This window comes from Pongo abelii, chromosome 4 (genome assembly GCF_028885655.2).
Source record: "Pongo abelii isolate AG06213 chromosome 4, NHGRI_mPonAbe1-v2.0_pri, whole genome shotgun sequence".
In the NCBI taxonomy this organism is placed as follows: Eukaryota; Metazoa; Chordata; class Mammalia; order Primates; family Hominidae; genus Pongo; species Pongo abelii.
Window position 1 is genome coordinate 86,004,039 of NC_071989.2, and position 20,568 is coordinate 86,024,606.

General features: G+C 42.0%; 1 protein-coding gene across 1 annotated transcript in view; it reads left to right on the forward strand.

The window, feature by feature from the left end:
• The window catches only part of SCAMP1 (secretory carrier membrane protein 1), a 115,327-nt gene that overhangs the window by 74,811 nt on the left and 19,948 nt on the right, over nt 1–20,568 (forward strand). Inside the window, 1 exon segment of the mRNA NM_001134112.1 lies at nt 18,305–18,406. Coding sequence (NP_001127584.1) covers nt 18,305–18,406 — 102 coding nt within the window.

A 20,568-nucleotide genomic window follows, 5' to 3' on the forward strand; every position in this document is an offset into this window, starting at 1 on the left:
GGTGGGCATGTCGGGGAGTTAGGGGAGGAGGATATTCTTGTTCTGGTTCAGTCTCAGCCTTAGGCAGCCTGTGTCTCTGGAGTGGGGAGATCTGCCCTTCTCAGTGATCCTGCCCCACCACCGTCTCTAAGGTCTCTGTAATAGATATATTCCTGTCCCACCTCCAGGGTTAGAGGATTTTTTTTCCTGTGTCGTTTCACCAGCTGCAGTGGGTCTTTAGCTGTGCCCTGAGGAAGATGGGCTTTGCTATCCCATTTTACCTCCCACTTAAAGCTTTTGTTTGGAAGAGATAAAGGGGAGTTTTGGTGGCTGCTATTTGCCTCCCCCAGACCTGTACCCTGAATGAGGCCAGCCTCCCGTCTTTCTTCTGAACACCTGGTGAGATCTGTGGAGAAGAGCCTGTGAGTGAGTGATGATACCCATGTAGCTTTGGCTCCTGGGGGTTCTGTATTCTCTCTCTAGCCAACCTTTAATCTTACAGCAATGCATCACAAGCTTTAGCTGAATTCTTTTTTGCTTGTCTGTTCCAGGTAAACAAGTGCTAGTCTTTTATCTCTCTTTGAGTTATTTTTGGGGTTGTTTGCCCTTTGATGGGTATTAAGTACAGCTGCGATTTTGCAAATGAATGTTTGTTGTGAGATTTAGGAACAGTGGTCTTTTCCACTTTTCTACATCCTAAGCTGAAGCCTTCCCCTACTACATCTCAGAGATATAGGAAAGTTCCTTCTTAGACACAGATACATTTACTTGGTGGTCCTCCTTTTCCTCCTCCTCCTCATCCTCCTCCCTTCCTTCCTTCTTTCTTCCTTCCTTTTCCTCCTCCTCCTTCTTCAGTTTTAAAAGCACTTTAGTTTTTCTTTTTACAATCTACAAAGTTTTTAAAAATTTTTTAACATTTTGTTTTTACATCTATAAGCTTTTCTTTTTAAAGGTAAACCTGTTTGTGAAGATAATCCTCTTGTGCTATATGGCATCATTTGCACTTCAGAGTAAATCACTACTGTCAAATATCTCCTTCTGAAAAACTGTGATGCAGAAGGAGGTGTTAGCTTCCAGTTTGAAAATCCGTGTTACTGTACAATATTTGGGGTTTATAGTAAGTATAAAAATAACACAAGAGGAATGAGATTACCTTTTTAAAAATACCTTTTGATGAATCGGTTCTGGATTCTGTGTGTATTCTATTAGCTGGATATTTTGTACACATCTGATTTTTAAAAGGAAATATGGATAAATGGTAGCATTATTCTAGAACAGCAACAGTAGGTATGTCAGAAACATGTATGGTGTATCTAAGAGGAGTTTAGAGGTAGAACAGAGCAGGATGAAACATGTTTACTTATTTTATACATATGTAAATATAAGTTATATATAGTGTTGACTTAAATCATGAGATCTATAAATATAGAAAAGGAGAGCTTTATTTCTTACAAAGGATTACAGCCTGCAGGCTTATTAACATGACCTACAATATAAAGGTTTTTTTTATTTTTTATTATACTTTAAGTTCTAGGGTACAAGTGCGCAATGTGCAGGTTTGATACGTAAGTATACATGTGCCATGTTGGTTTGCTGCACCCATCAACTCATCATTTACATTAGGTATTTCTCCTAATGCTATCCCTCCTCCAGCCCCCAACCCCTCGTTGTGTGATGTTCCCCGCCCTGTGCCCAAGGGTTCTCATTGTTCAGTTCCCACCTATGAGTGAGAACATGCAGTGTTTGGTTTTCTGTCCTTGCGATAGTTTGCTCAGAATGATAGTTTCCAGCTTCATCCATGTCCCTGCAAAGGACATGAACTCATCCTTTTTTATGGCTGCATAATATTCCATGGTGTATATGTGCCACATTTTGTTAATTTAGTCTATCATTGATGGACATTTGGGTTGGTTCCAAGTCTTTGCTATTGTGAATAGTGCCGCAGTAAACATACGTGTGCATGTGTCTTTATAGTAGCATGATGTATAATCCTTTGGGTATATACCCAGTAATGGGATGGCTGGGTCAAATGGTATTTCTAGTTCTAGATCCTTGAGGAATTGCCACACTGTCTTCCACAATGGTTGAACTAATTTACACCCCCATCAATAGTGTAAAAGCTTTTTTATTTCTCCACATCCTCTCCAGCATCTGTTGTTTCCTGACTTTTGAATGATTGCCATTCTAACTGGCGTGAGATGGTATCTCATTGTGGTTTTAATTTGCATTTCTCTGATGACCAGTGATGATGAGCATTTTTTCTTGTGTCTTTTGGCTGCATAAATGTCTTCTTTTGAAAAGTGTCTGTTCATATCCTTTGCCCACTTTTTGATGGGGTTGTTTTTTTCTTGTAAATTTGTTTTGAGATTTTTGTGGATTCTGGATATTAGCCCTTTGTCAGATGGGTAAATTGCAAAAATTTTCTCCCATTCTGTAAGTTGCCTGGTGACTCTGATGGTAGTTTCTTTTGCCGTGCAGAAGCTCTTTAGTTTAATTAGATCCCATTTGTCTATTTTGGCTTTTGTTGCTACTGCTTTTGGTGTTTTAGTCATGAAGTCCTTGCCCATGCCTATGTCCTAAATGGTATTGCCTAGGTTTTCTTCTAGGGTTTTTATAATTTTAGGTCTAACATTTAAGTCTTTAATCCATCTTGAATTAATTTTTGCATAAGGTGTAAGGAAGGGATCCGGTTTCAGCTTTCTACATATGGCTAGCCAGTTTTCCCAGCACCATTTATTAAATAGGGAATCCTTTCCCCATTACTTGTTTTTGTCAGGTTTGTCAAGGATCAGATGGTTGTAGATGTGTGGTGTTATTTCTGAGGCCTCTGTTCTGTTCCATTGATCTAAATATCTGTTTTGGTATCAGTACCATGCTGTTTTGGTTACTGTAGCCTTGTAGTATAGTTTGAACTCAGATAGTGTGATGCCTCCAGCTTTGTTCTTTTTGCTTAGGATTGCCTTGGCAATGTGGGCTCTTTTTTGGTTCCATATGAACTTTACCGTAGTTTTTTCCTATACTGCGAAGAAAGTCACTGGTAGCTTGATGGGGATGGCATTGAATCTATAAATTACCTTAGGCAGTATGGCCATTTTCACTATATTGATTCTTCCTATACATGGGCATGGAATATTCTTCCATTTGTTTGTGCCCTCTTTTATTTTGTTGAGCAGTGGTTTGTAGTTCTCCTTGAAGGGGTCCTTCATATCCCTTGTAAGTTGGATTCCTAGGTATTTTATTCTCTTTGTAGCAGTTGTGAATGGGAGTTCACTCATGATTTGGCTCTCTGTTTGTTATTGGTGTATAGGAATGCTTGTGATTTTTGCACATTGATTTTGTATCCCGAGACTTTGCCGAAGTTGCTTATCAGCTTAAGGAGATTTTGGGCTGGGATGATGTGGTTTTCTAAATATACAGTCATGTCATCTGCAAAATTTGACTTCCTCTTTTCCTAATTGAATACCCTTTATTTCTTTCTCTTGCCTGATTGCCCTGGCCAGAACTTCCAACACTATGTTGAATAGGAGTGGTGAGAGAGGGCATCCTTGTCTTGTGCCAGTTTTCAAAGGGAATGCTTCCAGTTTTTGTCCATTCAGTATGATATTGGCTGTGGGTTTGTCATAAATAGCTTTTATTATTTTGAGATACGTCCCATCAATACATAGTTTATTGAGAGTTTTTAGCATGAAGGGCTGTTGAATTTTGTCAAAGGCCTTTTCTGCATCTATTGAGATAATCATGTGGTTTCTGTCTTTGGTTCTGTTTATGTGATGGATTATGTTTATTGATTTGCGCATGTTGAACCAGTGTTGCATCCCAGGGATGAAGCCGACTTGATCATGGTGGATAAGCTTTTTGATGTGCTGCTGGATTCAGTTTGCCAGTATGTTATTGAGGATTTTTGCATCGATGTTCATCAGGGATATTGGTCTAAAATTTTCTTTTTTTTGTTGTATCTGTGCCAGGCTTTGGTATCCGGATGATGCTGGCCTCATAAAATGAGTTAGGGAGGATTCCCTGTTTTTCTATTGGTTGGAATAGTTTCAGAAGGAATGGTACCAGCTCCTCTTTGTACCTCTGATAGAATTCGGCTGTGAATCCGTCTGGTCCTGGACTTTATTTGGTTGGTAGGCTATTAATTATTGCCACAATTTCAGAGTCTGTTATTGGTCTATTCAGAGATTAAACTTCTTCCTGGTTTAGTCTTGGGAGGGTGTATGTATCCAGTAATTTATCCATTTCTTCTAGATTTTCTAGTTTATTTGTGTAGAGGTGTTCATAGTATTCTCTGATGGTAGTTTGTATTTCTGTAGGATCGGTGGTGATAGCCCTTTATCATTTTTTATTGCATCTATTTGATTCTTCTCTCTTTTCTTCTTTATCAGTCTTGCTAGCAGTCTGTCAATTTTGTTGATCTTTTCAAAAAAACAGCTCCTGGATTCATTGATTTTTTTGAAGGGTTTTTTGTGTCTGTATCTCCTTCAGTTCTGCTCTGATCTTAGTTATTTCTTGCTTTCTGCTAGCTTTTGAATGTGTTTGCTCTTGCTTCTCTAGTTCTTTTAATTGTGGTGATAGGGTGTCAATTTTAGATCTTTCCTGCTTTCTCTTGTGAGCATTTACCGCTATAAATTTCCCTCTACACACTGCTTTAAATGTTTCCTAGGGATTCTGGTACATTGTGTCTTTGTTCTCATTGGTTTCAAAGAACATCTTTATTTCTGCATTCATTTCATTTTTTACCCAGTAGTCATTCAGGAGCAGGTTGTTCAGTTTCCATGTAGTTGTGCAGTTTTGAATGAGTTTCTTAATCCTTAGTTCTAGTTTGATTGCATTGTCTGAGAGACAGTTTGTTGTGATTTCTGTTCTTTTACATTTGCTGAGGAGCGCTTTACTTCCAATTATGTGGTCAATTTTAGAATATGTGCAATGTAGTGCTGAGAAGAATGTATATTCTGTTGATTTGGGGTGGACAGTTCTGTAGGTGTCTATCAGGTCCACTTGGTGCAGAGCTGAGTTCAAGTCCTGGTTATCCTTGTTAACCTTCTGTCTCGTTGATCTGTCTAATGTTGACAGTGGGGTGTTAAAGTCTCCCATTATTATTGTGTGGGAGTCTAAGTCTCTCTGTAGGTCTCTGAGGACTTGCTTTATGAATCTGGGTGCTCCTGGATTGGGTGCATATATATTTAGGATAGTTACCTCTTCTTGTTGAATTGATCCCTTTACCATTATGTAATGGCCTTCTTTCTCTCTTTTGATCTTTGTTGATTTGAAGTCTATTTTATCAGAGACTAGGATTGCAACCCCAGCTTCTTTTTGCTTTCCATTTGCTTGGTAGATCTTCCTCTATCCCTTTATTTTGAGCCTGTGTGTGTCTCTGCGGGTGAAATGGGTCTCCTGAATACAGCACCCTGATGGGTTTTGACTCTTTATCCAATTTGCCAGTCTGTGTCTTTCAATTGGGGCATTTCGCCCATTTACATTTAGGGTTAATATTGTTATGTGTGAATTTGATCCTGCCATTATGATGTTCGCTGGTTATTTTGCCCGTTAATTGATGCAGTTTCTTCCTAGCATCAATGGCCTTTACAATTTGGGATGTTTTTGCAGTGGCTGGTACCGGTTGTTTTTTTCCATGTTTAGTGCTTCCTTCAGGAGCTCTTGTAAGGCAGGCCTAGTGGTGACAAAATCTCTCAGCATTTGTTTGTCTGTAAAGTATTTTATTTCTCCCTCACTTATGAAGCTTAGTTTGGCTGGATATGAAATTCTTGGTTGAAAATTGTTTTCTTTAAGAATATTGAATATTGGCCCCCACTCTCTTCTGGCTTGTAGGGTTTTTGCCAAGAGATCCACTGTTAGTCTGATGGCCTTCCCTTTGTGGGTAACCCGACCTTTCTCTCTGGCTGCCCTTAACATTTTTTCCTTCATTTCAGCCTTGGTGAATCTGACAATTATGTGTCTTGGAGTTGCTCTTCTCAGGTAGTATCTGTGTGGCGTTCTCTGTATTTCATGAATTTGAATGTTGGCCTGCCTTGGTAGGTTGGGGAAGTTCTCCTGGATAATATCCTTCGGAGTGTTATACAACTTGGTTCCATTCTCCCCATCACTTTCAGGTACACCAATCAGACATAGATTTGGTCTTTTCACATAGTCCCATGTTTCTTGGCAGCTTTGTTGATTTCTTTTTACTCTTTTTTCTCCAACACTTCATTTCATTCATTTGATCTTCAATCACTGATACTCTTTCTTCCACTTGATCGAATTGGTTACTGAAGCTTTTGCATGCATCACGTAGTTCTTGTGCCATGGTTTTCAGCTCCATCAGGTCCTTTTAAGGTCTTCTCTATGCTGTTTATTCTAGTTAGCCATTCGTCTAATCTTTTTTCAAGGTTTTTAGCGTCTTCGTGATGGGTTTGAACATCCTCCTTTAGCTCGGAGAAGTTGGTTATTACGGATCGTCTGAAGCCTTCTTCTCTCAACTCGTCAAAGTCATTCTCCGTTCCGCTTTGTTCCCTTGCTGGTGAGGAGCTGTGTTCCTTTTCAGGAGAAGGGGCGCTCTGATTTTTAGAATTTTCAGCTTTTCTGCTTTGGTTTCTCCCCATCTTTGTGGTTTTATCTACCTTTGGTCTTTGATGATGGTGATGTACAGATGGGATTTTGGTGTGGATGTCCTGTTTGTTAGTTTTCCTTCTAACAGTCAGGACTCTCAGCTGCAGGTCTGTTGGAGTTTGCTGGAGGTCCACTCCAGACTGTTTGCCTTGGTATCACCAGCGGAGGCTGCAGAACATCAAATATTGCAGAACGGCTAATGTTGCTGCCTGATTCTTCCTCTGGAAGCTTCGTGAACTCAGAGGTGCATCTGGCTGTATGAGGTGTCTGTTGGCCCCTACTGGGAGGTGCCTCCCAGTTAGGCTACTCTGGGGTCAGGGACCCACTTGAGGAGGCAGTCTGTCCGTCCTCAAATCTCAAACTCTGTGCTAGGACAACCACTACTCTCTTCAAAGCTGTCAGACAGGGACATTGAAGTCTGCAGAAGTTTCTGCTGCCTTTTGTTCAGCTATGCCCTGCCCGCAGAGGTGGAGTCTACAGAGGCAGTCAGGCCTCCTTGAGTTGTGGTGGGCTCCACCCAGTTCGAGCTTCCTGGCAGCTTTCTTTACCTACTCAAGCCTCAGCAATGGTGGACGCCCCTCTCCCAGCCTCGCTGCCACCTTGCAGTTCGATCTCAGACTACTATGCTAGCAGTGAGCAAGGCTGTGTGGGCGTGGGACCCTCCGAGCCAGGCACAGGATATAATCTCCTGGTGTGCCGTTTGCTAAGACCATTGGAAAAGCGCAGTATTAGGGTGGAAGTGTCCCGATTTTCCAGGTGCCATCTGTCACGGCTTCCCTTGGCTAGGAAAGGGAATTCCCTGACCCCTTGCACTTCCCAGGTGAGGTGACACCCTGCCCTGCTTTGGCTCACCCTCCGTGGGTGGCACCCACTGTCCAACCAGTCCCATTGAGATGAACTAGGTACATCAGTTGGAAATGCAGAAATCACCTGTCTTTTGTGTCGATCATGCTGGGAGCTGCAGACCAGAGCTGTTCCTATTTGGCCGTCTTGGAATGGATCACTATAAAGTTTTGATAGTTGATTTAGGGTTTGAAGTTATGTTAACACTTCAGTGAAGAGTTTAGGGGGGAAAATGGTGTTTCAAAGTATATGATTAAAATAGTTAGGAAATTTCAAGTGTAAGAGTGATAGGACCATCAAGATAATTAATATTAAACTTTTCAAGTGGTATTAGTAAAAAGGTGGCTGGGTCAGGGCACGGTGGCCCATGCCCGTAATCCCAGCACTTTGGGAGGCCGAGGCAGGCGGATTACCTGATGTCAGGAGTTCGAATCCAGCCTGACCAACATGGCAAAACCCCGTCTCTACTAAAATTACAAACAAAACAAAACAAAAATTAGCCAGGCATGGTGGCACGTGCCTATAATGCCAGCTGTTTGGGAGGCTGAGGCAAGAGAATTGCCTGAACCTGGGAGGCGGAGTGAGCCGAGATCAGTGAGCTAAGATTGAGTCACTGTACTCCAGCCTGGGCAACAGAGTGAGGCTCTGTCTCAAAGAAAAAAGGTGACTGGGTGTGGTGGCTCATGTGTATAATCCCAGCATTTTGGGAGGCCAAGAGGAGAGGATTGCTTGAGCTTGGTGCTCGAGACCAGCCTGGGCAACATGGTGAAACCTCATCTCTACAAAAAGTACAAAAATTAGTCGGTTGTCATGGCATGTGCCTGTAGTCCCAGCTACTCGGGAGGCTGAGGTGGAAGGATTGATTGAGCCCAAGAGGTTGAGGCTGCAGTGAGCTGTGATCATGCTGCTGCACTCTAGACTGGTTGACATAGTAAGACCCTGTCTCAAAAAAAGAAAAAAGGAAAAAAGCATGATAGTTTCATGATGTGGTATTTTAGATGTTTCAAAACTCAAACTTGTACTGTTTAGTATTCTCTGTTCAGATAGGTGTCATGGAGGCTTATTTGCAGAAAAATGTTTGAGTTTTTTTTTTTTTTTTTTTTTTGAGACAGAGTCTTGCTGTGTTGCCCAGGTTAGGGTGCCATGGCTCGATCTCTGCTCACTGCATCCTCAGCCTCCTGGGTTCAAGCAGTTCTCCTGTCTCAGCCTCCTGAGTAGCTGAGATTACAGGTGTCCACAACCATGCCTGGTTAATTTTTGTATTTTTAGTAGAGGCAGAGTTTCACCATGTTGGCCAGGCTGGTCTCGAACTCCTGACCTCAGGTGATCTGCCTCCCTCTGCCTCACAAAGTGCTGGGATTACAGGTGTGAGCCACCGCGCCTGGCTGAGTTTTGTTTTATAAGAGCATAGCCTGTGTAATAGCTTGGAAACAGTCCATTTGTGACCTAGGATCTAATCAATGTTGATTTCTGTTTTCCTTTAATTTAGTTTTGTTGTTCAAAGGTAATTTGAAAATGGTTAGCTACTGGCTGATTTTGTCTGTTTAAGCTTTCTACATTGAGTGTCAATTCATATGTGAGATTTTAGTTGTTATATTCTCCTATATATAAGAAACACTGCATTGAGCATTTGGGGTTAATTTACTTTAGCTAGTGATGTTCTATTCCTTGATAATTAAATTTCTTGGAGATGATGGAATTGAAATATTATCTTAGAGGTAGTTTTATCACTTGGTTAGAATTTTAGCTTAAGGCTGGGTGCCATGGCTCACGCCTGTAATCCCAGCACTTTGAGAGGCCGAAGCAGCCGGATCATGAGGTCAGGAGTTCAAGACCATCTTGGGTAACACGGTGAATCCCTGTCTTTACTAAAAATACAAAAACAAAAATATTAGCTGGGCGTGGTGGTGGGTGCCTGTAGTCCCAGCTACGCGGGAGGCTGAGGCAGGAGAATGGCATGAACCCCAGAGGCAGAGCTTGCAGTGAGCTGAGATTGTACCACTGCACTCCAGCGTGGGCGACAGAGCTAGACTCTGTCTCAAAAAAAAAAAAAAAAAAAAAAAAAAAAGAATTTTAGCTTGATAGATGCACAGATAAGTCGCAGCATTTCTGTTACCAGCTATGTATTTGGATTATTTGACCTCTCTAAATCTGTTTGCTCATCCGTAAAATAGAGTCAATATTAGTGTGCCTCATGTGGGTGTTGTAAGGTTTGAATGGGCAATACATGTGTTTGACATAGTCCTTGGCAAATAATGTTCAACAAATGTTAGCTATTATTAAGTCTGTTAAGTATAAAGGATTCAGAGTTTGCACCAAGGTTGTGGTCTAGGTTTGATATTGTTCAGATTTAAAACTTCATGTAATGTGAGCTTTTTCATTGTCCCCTGTGCTTTTGACAAAACATAGGTGGGAAGAAGAGAGTTCAGAGTCTCTTTCATTCCAGTCCTGTGCTTTTTAAGCCAGACTAAGTGAGTGGTTTTGCTTTTTTTTTTGAGATAGGATCTCATTCTGTCACCCAGGCTGGAATACAGTAGCACAATCATTGTTCATTGCTGCTTTATTTTCCAGGCTCAAATGATCCTCCTGCCTCAGCCTCCCAAATAGTCAGGACTACAGGCCCGTGCCACTACACCTAATTTTTCTTATTTTTAAAAGAGATGAGGTCTTACTCTATTGCCCCATGCTGGTCTTGAACTCCTGAGCTCAGGCGATCCTCCCACCTTGGCTCCCAAAGTTCTAGGATTACAAGCCTCAACCACTGTGCCCAGCTCTTAATAGATTTTAAGAGATAGACTCTGTTATAAATTTAAAATTTTCGAATCTTCTTCCAAAAAAACACATATGCGAATTTTTTTTGCACTGTTGTGGTAAGGGACAGTTCATGGTGCTGCCTTTCAAGCCTACTAATAGATTCCCTATTCTGGAGAAAGAATTCATTTCAGCATAAAGTTACTAAAGAGGGAATATTTTCATATTGCTGTGAAGAAATGCTCAAGACTGGGTAATTTATAAAGAAAAAGATGTTTAATGGACTCACAGTTTCACATGGCTGGGGAGGCCTCACAATCATGGCAGAAGGGGAAGGAGGAGCAAAGGTATGTCTTACATGGTGGCAGGCAAGAGAGTGTGTGCAGGGGAACTGCCCTTTATAAAACCATCCAATCTTGTGAGACTTACTCACTTTCATGAGAACAGCACAGGAAAACCTGCCCCCATGATTCGGTTACCTGCCACCAGGTCCCTCCAATGACATGTGAGGATTGTGGGAGCTACAATTCAAGATGAGATTTGAGTGGGGACACAGCCAAACTCTATCAGTTTCTTTTTATTCTAATGCCTGTACACCATCAATAATTTCTTGTATTACTTGATTCTAGTAGTCGTGATTGTTAGCAACCATGTTCCAGAAATTTTCAGTATCTCATCAATAGCCTAATGCCACTTCTGTGAGCAGGATATTACTTATGTGAGCAAAACAGTTTATTTTGATACAGTATTTACATGAGTGTAATACAGGTATCAACAAGTAATGTTTATCATTTGTTTTCTATGTGCCTATGCATTCCCAGCTAAGCACTTTACCTGCATTATTTTATTTATATAAAAGCATGTTCCACTGTTACCCCCATTTTGCAAATGGAAAATCTCAGGCTTAATACTTTGCCCAAAGTTAGACAACTTTAAGTGGGAGAGTCTGGATTCAAACCCAAATCTGTAAATTCATGTTCTCTTATCTGCTATGTTGAGTTGCCAGAGTTAAAGACATTTAGTGCTGTGCTTTAGTTAACTTGTGTCCCCACATCTTAGCCCTTTGAAATAATGAAATACTTTGTCTTTTCCTGTCCCAGCAAATGGTAGTTGTAATTAATATCTCTGGTATTGATTTGGCATGTGAAATAAACTTTACAAGATCCAATAAGCTTATTTTCTGAGATTTATTATCATACTTCAGGGAAGAACTTTTCTATTAAAATTGTGCTGCAGCTTGGCTGTAGAAGACATTAAACCAAAAACTACTTGCTTATTTGAAATTCAGTTTTCCAGTAGGCTTTGATCTGAAAGAGCCAGGATGGCAAGTAGTAGAGAGCTTTTATTTATGTATTCTGATGAGAAAATACATTACTTAGGTGGATTTATTATGAATAAATATCCATGATACCATAAATACTTTATCGTAAACTGAGGCAGATTACAATTTAAGTCACATAGGTTAAATCAATGTATAGTGTTTTTATTTTTAAATCTATATTTCTGTTCTTTGTTTGGTTTAAAATGGCTATGTTCAAGCTGATTTAAACAGTCTGCTTTCTGGTCTCTTCCTGCACGCAAGACCCACCACCTTTGGTTCTGAATGCCAGTAGAAGTTCTTCTTCCCCTGATGTTGTATTTTCTTTTCCTGGACCTTTTCTGATCTGGCTAAGGTACAGCTCTCCTGGGGATCTTCTGGCTATTCCAGAGCTCCTCAGCTTTTCCTTGCCCTTCCCTCAAGCATCTGAAAGGAACTTGATATTCACGTGATGGTTGTATTGCTTCAGTTTGTTTTGAATTTGACTGATTTTGCATTTGCAGTAATTTGGACAGCTCAGGTAAAGGAAGATTTGTGCTCTCTTGGAGATGAGAATCTAGGTAGTTAAGTAAGTGCTGGGATATGGAGTTTATGTCTTAGAGAACTTTGAAGTGTTTTCAAATAATCATTCGTATTAATGGTCAGTGTACAATCAAATGAATTTTATTGTCTCCTTATTCAGAAATAGAAAAGTTGGTAAAACAAAATAAATACAATCTATTGAGAATGATATTTAACTTGCTTAATATCTTTTATTTAGCTTTATTTAAAATAAAACTAGAGAAAAGTAGACTTTGAGGTTTTCATTTGATCAGTTTTGTACACTAACTGTGCATTCGTGTGTACTAACTGTACATAGAGAAAGGGGAAGGTGGACTAGTTTTAACATACCTCCATTTGTATTTGAAAGCAATATTTTAGAAATAGTTTTTGAGTAGGACTTCTTAATTTTTAAAACATATTCAGTGTCTTCTAATAGATTTCTTAACTAGAAATTACAGTTAGACAGTTTCAGCTTCTAGAATGTGTCTATGAATTTGGAACCAAGGTAATGGACATAGCTGTTGTGAAGGCTGTAGACATTATTCAGCCCCTTTTTAGAGCACATATTTTATATATTTATAATGTAAAACATTTTATTTATTTATTTATTTGTTTGCTTTTTTTTTTTAATTAAGTATTTATTGATCATTCTTGGGTGTTTCTCGGAGAGGGGGATATGGCAGGGTCATAGGATAATAGTGGAGAGAAGGTCAGCAGATAAACACATGAACAAAGGTCTCTGGTTTTCCTAGGCAGAGGTCCCTGCGGCCTTCCGCAGTGTTTGTGTCCCTGGGTACTTGAGATTAGGGAGTGGTGATGACTCTTAAAGAACATGCTGCCTTCAAGCATCTGTTTAACAAAGCACATCTTGCACCGCCCTTAATCCATTTAATCCTGAGTTGACACAGCAGATGTTTCAGAGAGCAGGGGGCTGGGGGCAAGGCCATAGATCAACAGCATCCCAAGGCAGAAAAATTTCTCCTAGTACAGAACAAAATGGAGTCTCCTATGCCTACTTCTTTCTACATAGACACAGTAACAATCTGATCTCTCTTTCTTTTCCCATTTCCCCCTTTTCTTTTCAACAAAACCGCCATTGTCATCATGTCCCGTTCTCGATGGTCGCTGTCTCTTCGGAGCTGTTGGGTACACCTCCCAGACGGGGCGGACGGGCAGAGGTGCTCCTCACATCTCAGACGGGGCGGCCGGGCAGAGGTGCTCCTCACTTCCCAGACAGGGTGGCCAGGCAGAGGTGCTCCTCACTTCCCAGACGTGGCGGCCGGGCGGAGGCGGTCCTCACATCCCAGATGATGGGCGGCCGGGCAGAGGCACTCCTCACCTCCCAGATGGGGCGGCCGGGCAGAGGTGCTCCTCACTTCCCAGACGGGGCGGCCAGGCAGAGGCGCTTCTCACTTCCCAGACGGGGCGGCTGGGCAGAGGCGCTCCTCACCTCCCAGACGGGGCGGCCGGGCAGAGGCGCTCCTCACCTCCCAGACGGGGCGGCCGGGCAGAGGCGCTCCTCACTTCCTCCCAGACGGGGTGGCAGCCAGCCGGGCAGAGGCGCTCCTCACCTCCCAGACAGGGCGGCCGGGCAGAGGCGCTCCTCACCTCCCAGACGGGGCGGCCGGGCAGAGGCGCTCCTCACCTCCCAGACGGGGCGGCCGGGCAGAGGCGCTCCTCACCTCCCAGACGCGGGTGGCCGGGCAGAGGCGCTCCTCACCTCCCAGACGGGGCGGCCGGGCAGAGGCGCTCCTCATCTCCCAGACGGGGCGGCCGGGCAGAGGCGCGCCTCCCTTCCTCCCAGACGGGGTGGCGGCTGGGCAGAGGCACTCCTCACCTCCCAGACGGGGTGGCCAGGCAGAGGCGCTCCTCACTTCCCAGACGGGGCGGCCGGGCAGAGGCGCTCCTCATCTCCCAGACGGGGCGGCCGGGCAGAGGCGCGCCTCCCTTCCTCCCAGACGGGGTGGCGGCTGGGCAGAGGCACTCCTCACCTCCCAGACGGGGTGGCCAGGCAGAGGCGCTCCTCACTTCCCAGATGGGGCGGCTGGGCAGAGGGGCTCCTCACATCCCAGACGATGGGCGGCCAGGCAGACGCTCCTCACTTCCTAGACGGGGTGGCAGCCGGGCAGAGGCTGTAATCTTAGCACTTTGGGAGGCCAAGGCAGGCGGCTGGGAGGTGGAGGTTGTAGCGAGCGGAGATCGCGCCACTGCACTCCAGCCTGGGCAACATTGAGCACTGAGTGAGCGAGACTCCGTCTGCAATCCCAGCACCTCGGGAGGCCGAGGCGGCAGATCACTCGAGGCCAGGAGCTGGAGACCAGCCCGGTCAACACGGCGAAACCCCGTCTCCACCAAAAATACAAAAACCAGTCAGGCGTGGCGGCGCGCGCCTGCAATCCCAGGCACTGGGCAGGCTGAGGCAGGAGAATCACAGGAGCCTGAGGCAGGGAGGTTGCAGCGAGCTGAGATCACGGCAGTACAGTCCAGCCTCGGCAACAGAGGGAGACCGAAGAAAGAAGTAGAGGGAGACGGGAGACGGGAGACGGGAGACGGGAGACGGGAGACGGGGGAGGGGGAAGGGGAGGGGGAGGGAGGTAAAACATTTTAATAGTCTGGTTTCTTGGCACACAAAATAGAAGTAAAAACTCTAAGTGAAAAAAATAGAATATTAAGTTATATTCTTCATTCTTTGCCAGAGGGACAGGGAAATAGAAATATACTTTAGAAGTGTCTGTTTCAAAATAGTAAAAGAAAAATTATTATTAAAAGTGATGTTTTCTATAGTATCCCTGGAGATATGAGTCATACATAGGATTTCTATTCAGTATTATAAAAATAACATTTTATATTGTAGATTTTTATGTTGGTTATTTTTCATTAATAATTTTTTCTCAGCTGTATGGTCATTAATACCAGCTTTGGTGTAATATAGTACTGATGCAGTAAGATGTGGAACCATTTAGTTTAAATTTGACTGACATAGAAAACATTATTAATGAACCATTAAAATTTGCTCTTTTGTGACTCAGGGGAAATGGCTGATTCTAGAGTAGGGGTCTCCAACCCCTGGGCTGTGGGCTTGTACTGGCCTGTGACCTGTTAGGAACTGGGCCACACAGCAGGAAGTGAGCACCAGCTAGCAAGCATTACCACCTGAGCTCTGCCTCCTGTCAGATCAGCAGCGACATTACATTCTCATAGGAGCACAAACCCTATTGTGAACTGCATGTGCAAAGGATCTAGGTTGCGTGCTCCTTATGAGAATCTAATACCTGATGATCTGAGATAGTTTGATCCTGAAACCATCCCACCCCACCATACATAGAAAAATTGTCTTCCACGAAACAGGTTCCTGGTGCCAAAAAGGTTGGGGACCACTGCTTTAATGTATTTGTTAACTCATTGCCATGTTTTACACTGGTTATAGAAATGTAAAAACCTTAAAATAGTCAAGACAACTTTGAAAAAGAACAATAAAATTGATGGACTAACACCACCTAATTTGAAGACTTACTAGAAAACTTCAAAATAGTATAATATTGACAAAAAGGTAGACAAATAGAAGAGTGGGAGAGAATGGCAAGCCCAGAAATAAACCCAGCCATAGACAGACTACTAATTTTGAGAAAGGTACGAAGGGAACGCAATGCAGAAAGGACAGTCTTTTTAAGAAATGCTGCTAGAACAATTGGATAACCATACGCAAAAAAGAACTTCATACTTGATACGATATTTTAAAAAATTAACTCAAAAAAGAACATAGACTTGAATGTAAAACTGAAAATAGAAAACTCCTAGAAAAAAACAGGAAAAAAAAATCTTTACATCCTTGGCTTTGGCAGAATTTCTCAGAAACAGCAGTAAAATCAAGATATATAAAAGAACAAGTGTGAATACACTGGAGTTCATAAAAAGGCAAAACTCCTCTTCAAAAGAAACTTTCTTCTTCTTCCACCTCCCCCCTCCCCCCTCCCCCTCCCCTCCCTTCCTTCCCCTCCCCTCCCTTCCTTCCCCTCCCTCCTCCCCTCCCCTCCTCCCCTGCCCCCTTCCCCTATCCCTACCCCTACCCCTTCCTCCTCCTTCTCCCTCCTCCCCCTTCTCCCTCCTGCCCCTTCTCCCTCCTGCCCCCTTCCCCTTCCTCCCTCCTCCCCACTCCTTCCCTGTCCTCCCTCCTCCTACCCTCCTCCCCCTCCTCTCCTCCCCTCTCCTCCCCCTCCTCCCTTCTCCCCCTCCTCCCTTCTCCTTCCCCCCTCCTCCCTCTTCCCCCTCCTCTCCCCCTCCCCCTTCCTCTCCCCTCCCTCCTCCCCCTCCCCATTCCCCCTCCTCTTCCACTCCTCCCCCTCCCCCTCTTCCATTCCTCCCTCCTCCCCCCTCCTCTCCCCTCCTCCTCCTTCCTCCTTCCTCCTTCTTCCTCCCCTTTCCTCCCCCCTCCTCCTCCACTGCTATTACTACTACTTCTTCTTCCTCCTCTTCTCCTCCTCCTCCTCTTCCTCTTCCCCTCCTCCTCCTCTTCCTCTTCCCCCCCCCCCTTTTGTTTTTTTTTTTTTTAAATAAAGATGGGTGTCTCGCCTTGTTGCCCAGGCTGGTGTCAAACTCCTGGCCTCAAGCAGTCCTCTTGCCTCAGGGTCTAAATAGCTGAGATTACAGGTGTGAGCCATTATGCCAGCTCCCAAAAGACACTCTTAAGAGAATGAAAAGACAAGCAACAGACGGAGAGAAAATCTTTGTCAAGGATATATCTGAAAGAGGACTTGTATTTCTAGAATATAGTTTTAAAAACTCTCACAACTCAACGATAAAGGAAAAAGCAATCTAATTACAACATCAGAAAAAGATTTTAATTAGTTCATGAAAGAAGATCTATATATGACAAAAAGCACATAAAAAGATGCTCAACAACATTACTTATTAGGAAGATGCAAATTAAAACCATGTAAGATATCACTATACAGCTATTAGAATAGCTAGAATTAAAAAGACCATAACAAGTGTTAGTGAGATATGGAGGAGCTGGAATACTCATGTACTGCCAGTGGGGATGAAAAGTAGAACAACCAGGCCGGGTACAGTGGCTCATGCCTGTAATCCCAGCACTTTGGGAGGCCGAGGCGAGCGGATCACCTGAGGTCGGGAGTTCGAGACCAGCCTGACCAATGTGGAGAAACCCCGTCTCTACTAAAAATACAAAATTAGCTGGGCATGGTGGCCCATGCCTGTAATCCCAACTACTCGGGAGGCTGAGACAGGAGAATCACTTGAACCTGGGAGGCAGAGGTTCTGGTGAGCCGAGATTGCACCATTGCACTCCAACCTGGGCAAGAAGAGCAAAACTCCGTCTCAAAAAAAAAAAAAAAAAAAAAAAGGTAAATAAAAATAGAACAACCTGTTTGTAAAACAGTTTGGCAGTTTCTTAAAAAGTTAAACGTATACTTATGATATGTTCTAGCCTTCCCACTTGTAGGTATTTACCTAAGAGAAAAAGGAACTATATGTTCATGGGAAGACTTGTACATGACTATTAATAATAGCTTTATTAATAATAATAAAAATAACTTTATTTGTAATAATAAAAAACTAGAAACAACCTAAATGTCCCAAGAGTGAATGAATAAACTGTGGTATATTTGCACAGTGGAATACTACTCAGCAGTGAAAAGGAATGAACTTTTGATACATGCCACAAAACTGGGTGAATCTCAGAATAGTTGTACTGAGTAAAATAAGCCAGACAAGGAAAAAAGACTACATAATATATGATTCCATTTATATAAAACTCTATAAAATAGTCAAACTATGGTAACAGAAAAGCAGTGGGTAGGGTAGGGCTACCAAGGGGCTCAAGGAAACTTTGGGGATATGCTCACCATAGTGATTGGGGAATCAAGTATATAAATATGTCAAAAATTATTAAAGCAATATTTTAAATATTTGCAATTCATTGTATGTTGATTGTAATTCTATGATGCTGTTTAATAAAAGAAGAAAACGAGTAAGTTTTTTGTCAAGGGTGATTGTGGTGCAGTTGGAAATTGAAAGGACAAAGTGAGGTTAGAATAACGATATCTAGTGTTAGCATGACGAGTTCACATAAGTTATTACAATGTTGTTAACTTGAGGCCTCAGGTGGTTGCCACTTTTTTTTGTTTGTGCTTTTAAGGTTTGAATGTCATTCTGCAGGTGAATGTAAAGATAATGAGAAAAATGACATTTTCCCCCTTCTTTCTCTCTTCCTAACCCCTTTTTTCTTTTTTTTCTTTTTCAAAGGAGTGACAGTTCATTTAGATTCTTTGTATTCTTCTTCGTCTATATTTGTCAGTTTGCTGTACATGTACTCCAAGCTGCAGGATTTCATAACTGGGGCAATTGGTAAGTTTTTTTTACTAGTTTTCAGCTTTAATCTAATATTGTAATATAATTTTTGGCTTCCTAATCTAGTTAACACAGATAAACCAGATTAGAAAAAATAAATAAAAGCAAAAATTGTTTTAAAAATGCAATTTAAAAATGTCATAAGGCATAAACTTTGGACAAATCTGTCTCTTTGATGATTATGTTCCCATCTTTAAAAACAGCACATTTTATCTAGTTTAAATAAAACATGTATGTAAGGGCGCTAAGAGGAAGACTGCAAAAGAGACTGAGGTGGTCAGAGAGATAGAGGGACCAAGGAATGTGGAAGGGACAGGAAAGAGCTTCAGGGATTTTAAGGAAAAGGATACCTATTATGTATAAAGCCCTATTTTAGGTATACAAACAGATATATTTTTATATACGAATATACATGGACACTTGTCTTTGAAAGGTAGAATCACTGCACACTCGTATATACATATATCTTTAAACAATCGAATCATTCTCATGGCTCATTCAGTGGGGGACCCTCAGAAATGGAGACTCTCTGGACCCAGGCTAGGAGGTAATAGCAGATTTAGGTCTCTCTTTACATTCTGATGCAAACATTCCTTGAATGAAATGGTGGGTGGAAGAGTACACATCTCTAAAATTATCTGTTCCTCTCTTCTTTCTTTTATACTGACTTGCATTCAGCTGTATTCTTACATGTCAGAAGCATGTGTGATGCAACTTTGTTCCACTGTGTACATTAAACCACAATTGAAATTAGCATTTAATTAGAATGTGTTGAGGACTTATATTTAGTATTCTGCTACTGAAGTGGAGAAGTGATTGGTAGTTAGACAACTCTTGGCAGTTCTGCAGAGCTCCTAATGGGCATAAATACATGCAGAGAATTTATATAGATATTTAAAATCAGTTATCAGATAAAGTAGTTTTTATTATTATTTTAAATAGTGTCTAGTTTTTGGTATTTTAGGGAAAGGAAATGTTTTAAATGTTTAATTAAAAATATACTGCTTACTTTAACAGCACAGGGTTTTTTTAATTCTCGTGAAATTGAGGTAATTTCTTTTGATTTTTAGCACAGACGTAGGGAAAATGCTAAAATTGAGCATAACAGCATGTATGTGACTAAATAGCGTAAAAAGAATCTGCTAATGAGGGTGCATACAGAATTGACCTGTTTTAAGATAGACCCTCATGTAATTCAGATTTTTTAGGTTAAACTTTTTACTTTTAGGTAATTGTAGATTCACATACAATCATAATAAATAATGCACAGATCTCAGGTACCCTTTATCTAGTTTCTCCCAATGGTAATAATCTTGTAGAACTATAGTAAAATATAAATACCAAGATCTTGACATTGATAGTAAAGATACAGAACATTTTCATCACCAGAGGATTCCTCATGTTGCTTTTTCATAGCCACACTCAAAACTCTCCTTTTCCCACTCCTTAACCCCTGGCAATCACTAATGTGTTCTTCATTTCTGTTGTTTTGTCATTTCAAGAAGGTTATAGATGTGGAATCATAGGCTACAACCTTTGGCTTTTTTCCCCTTAGTGTTATTTTCTGGAGATTTATCCAGGTTGTTATGTTTATCTGTAGTTTATTCCAGTTGATTGATTGATTGATTGATTGAGACAGAGTCTCGCCCTATCACCCAGGCTGGAGTGCCGTGGCATGATCTCAGCTCACTGCCTCCACCTCCTCGGTTCAAGTGATTCTCATGCCTCAGCCTCCCGAGTAGCTGGGATTACAGGCGCCTGCCACCCAGCCCAACTAATTTTTCTATTTTTAGTAGAGACAGGGTTTTGCCATGTTGCCCAGCCAGGTCTTGAAGTCCTGGCCTCATGTGATCTGCCCACCTCAGCCTTCCAAAATACTGGGATTACAAGCGTGAGCTACCATGTCCGGCCTCCTTTTTATTTTTGAGTAGTATTCTATGATATGGATGTATCACAGGTTATTTAACTGTTCACCAGTTGAAGGGCATCAGTATTGTGTCCAGTTTTGGACTATTACAAATAAAGCTGCCATGAAATTTGTGAATAGATTTTTGTGTGAACATAATTTTCATTTCTCTGTGATAAATGCCCAAGAGTGTAATTATTGGGTTATATGGATGTTGCATGTTTAGTTTTTTAAAGAAACAGACAAACTGTTT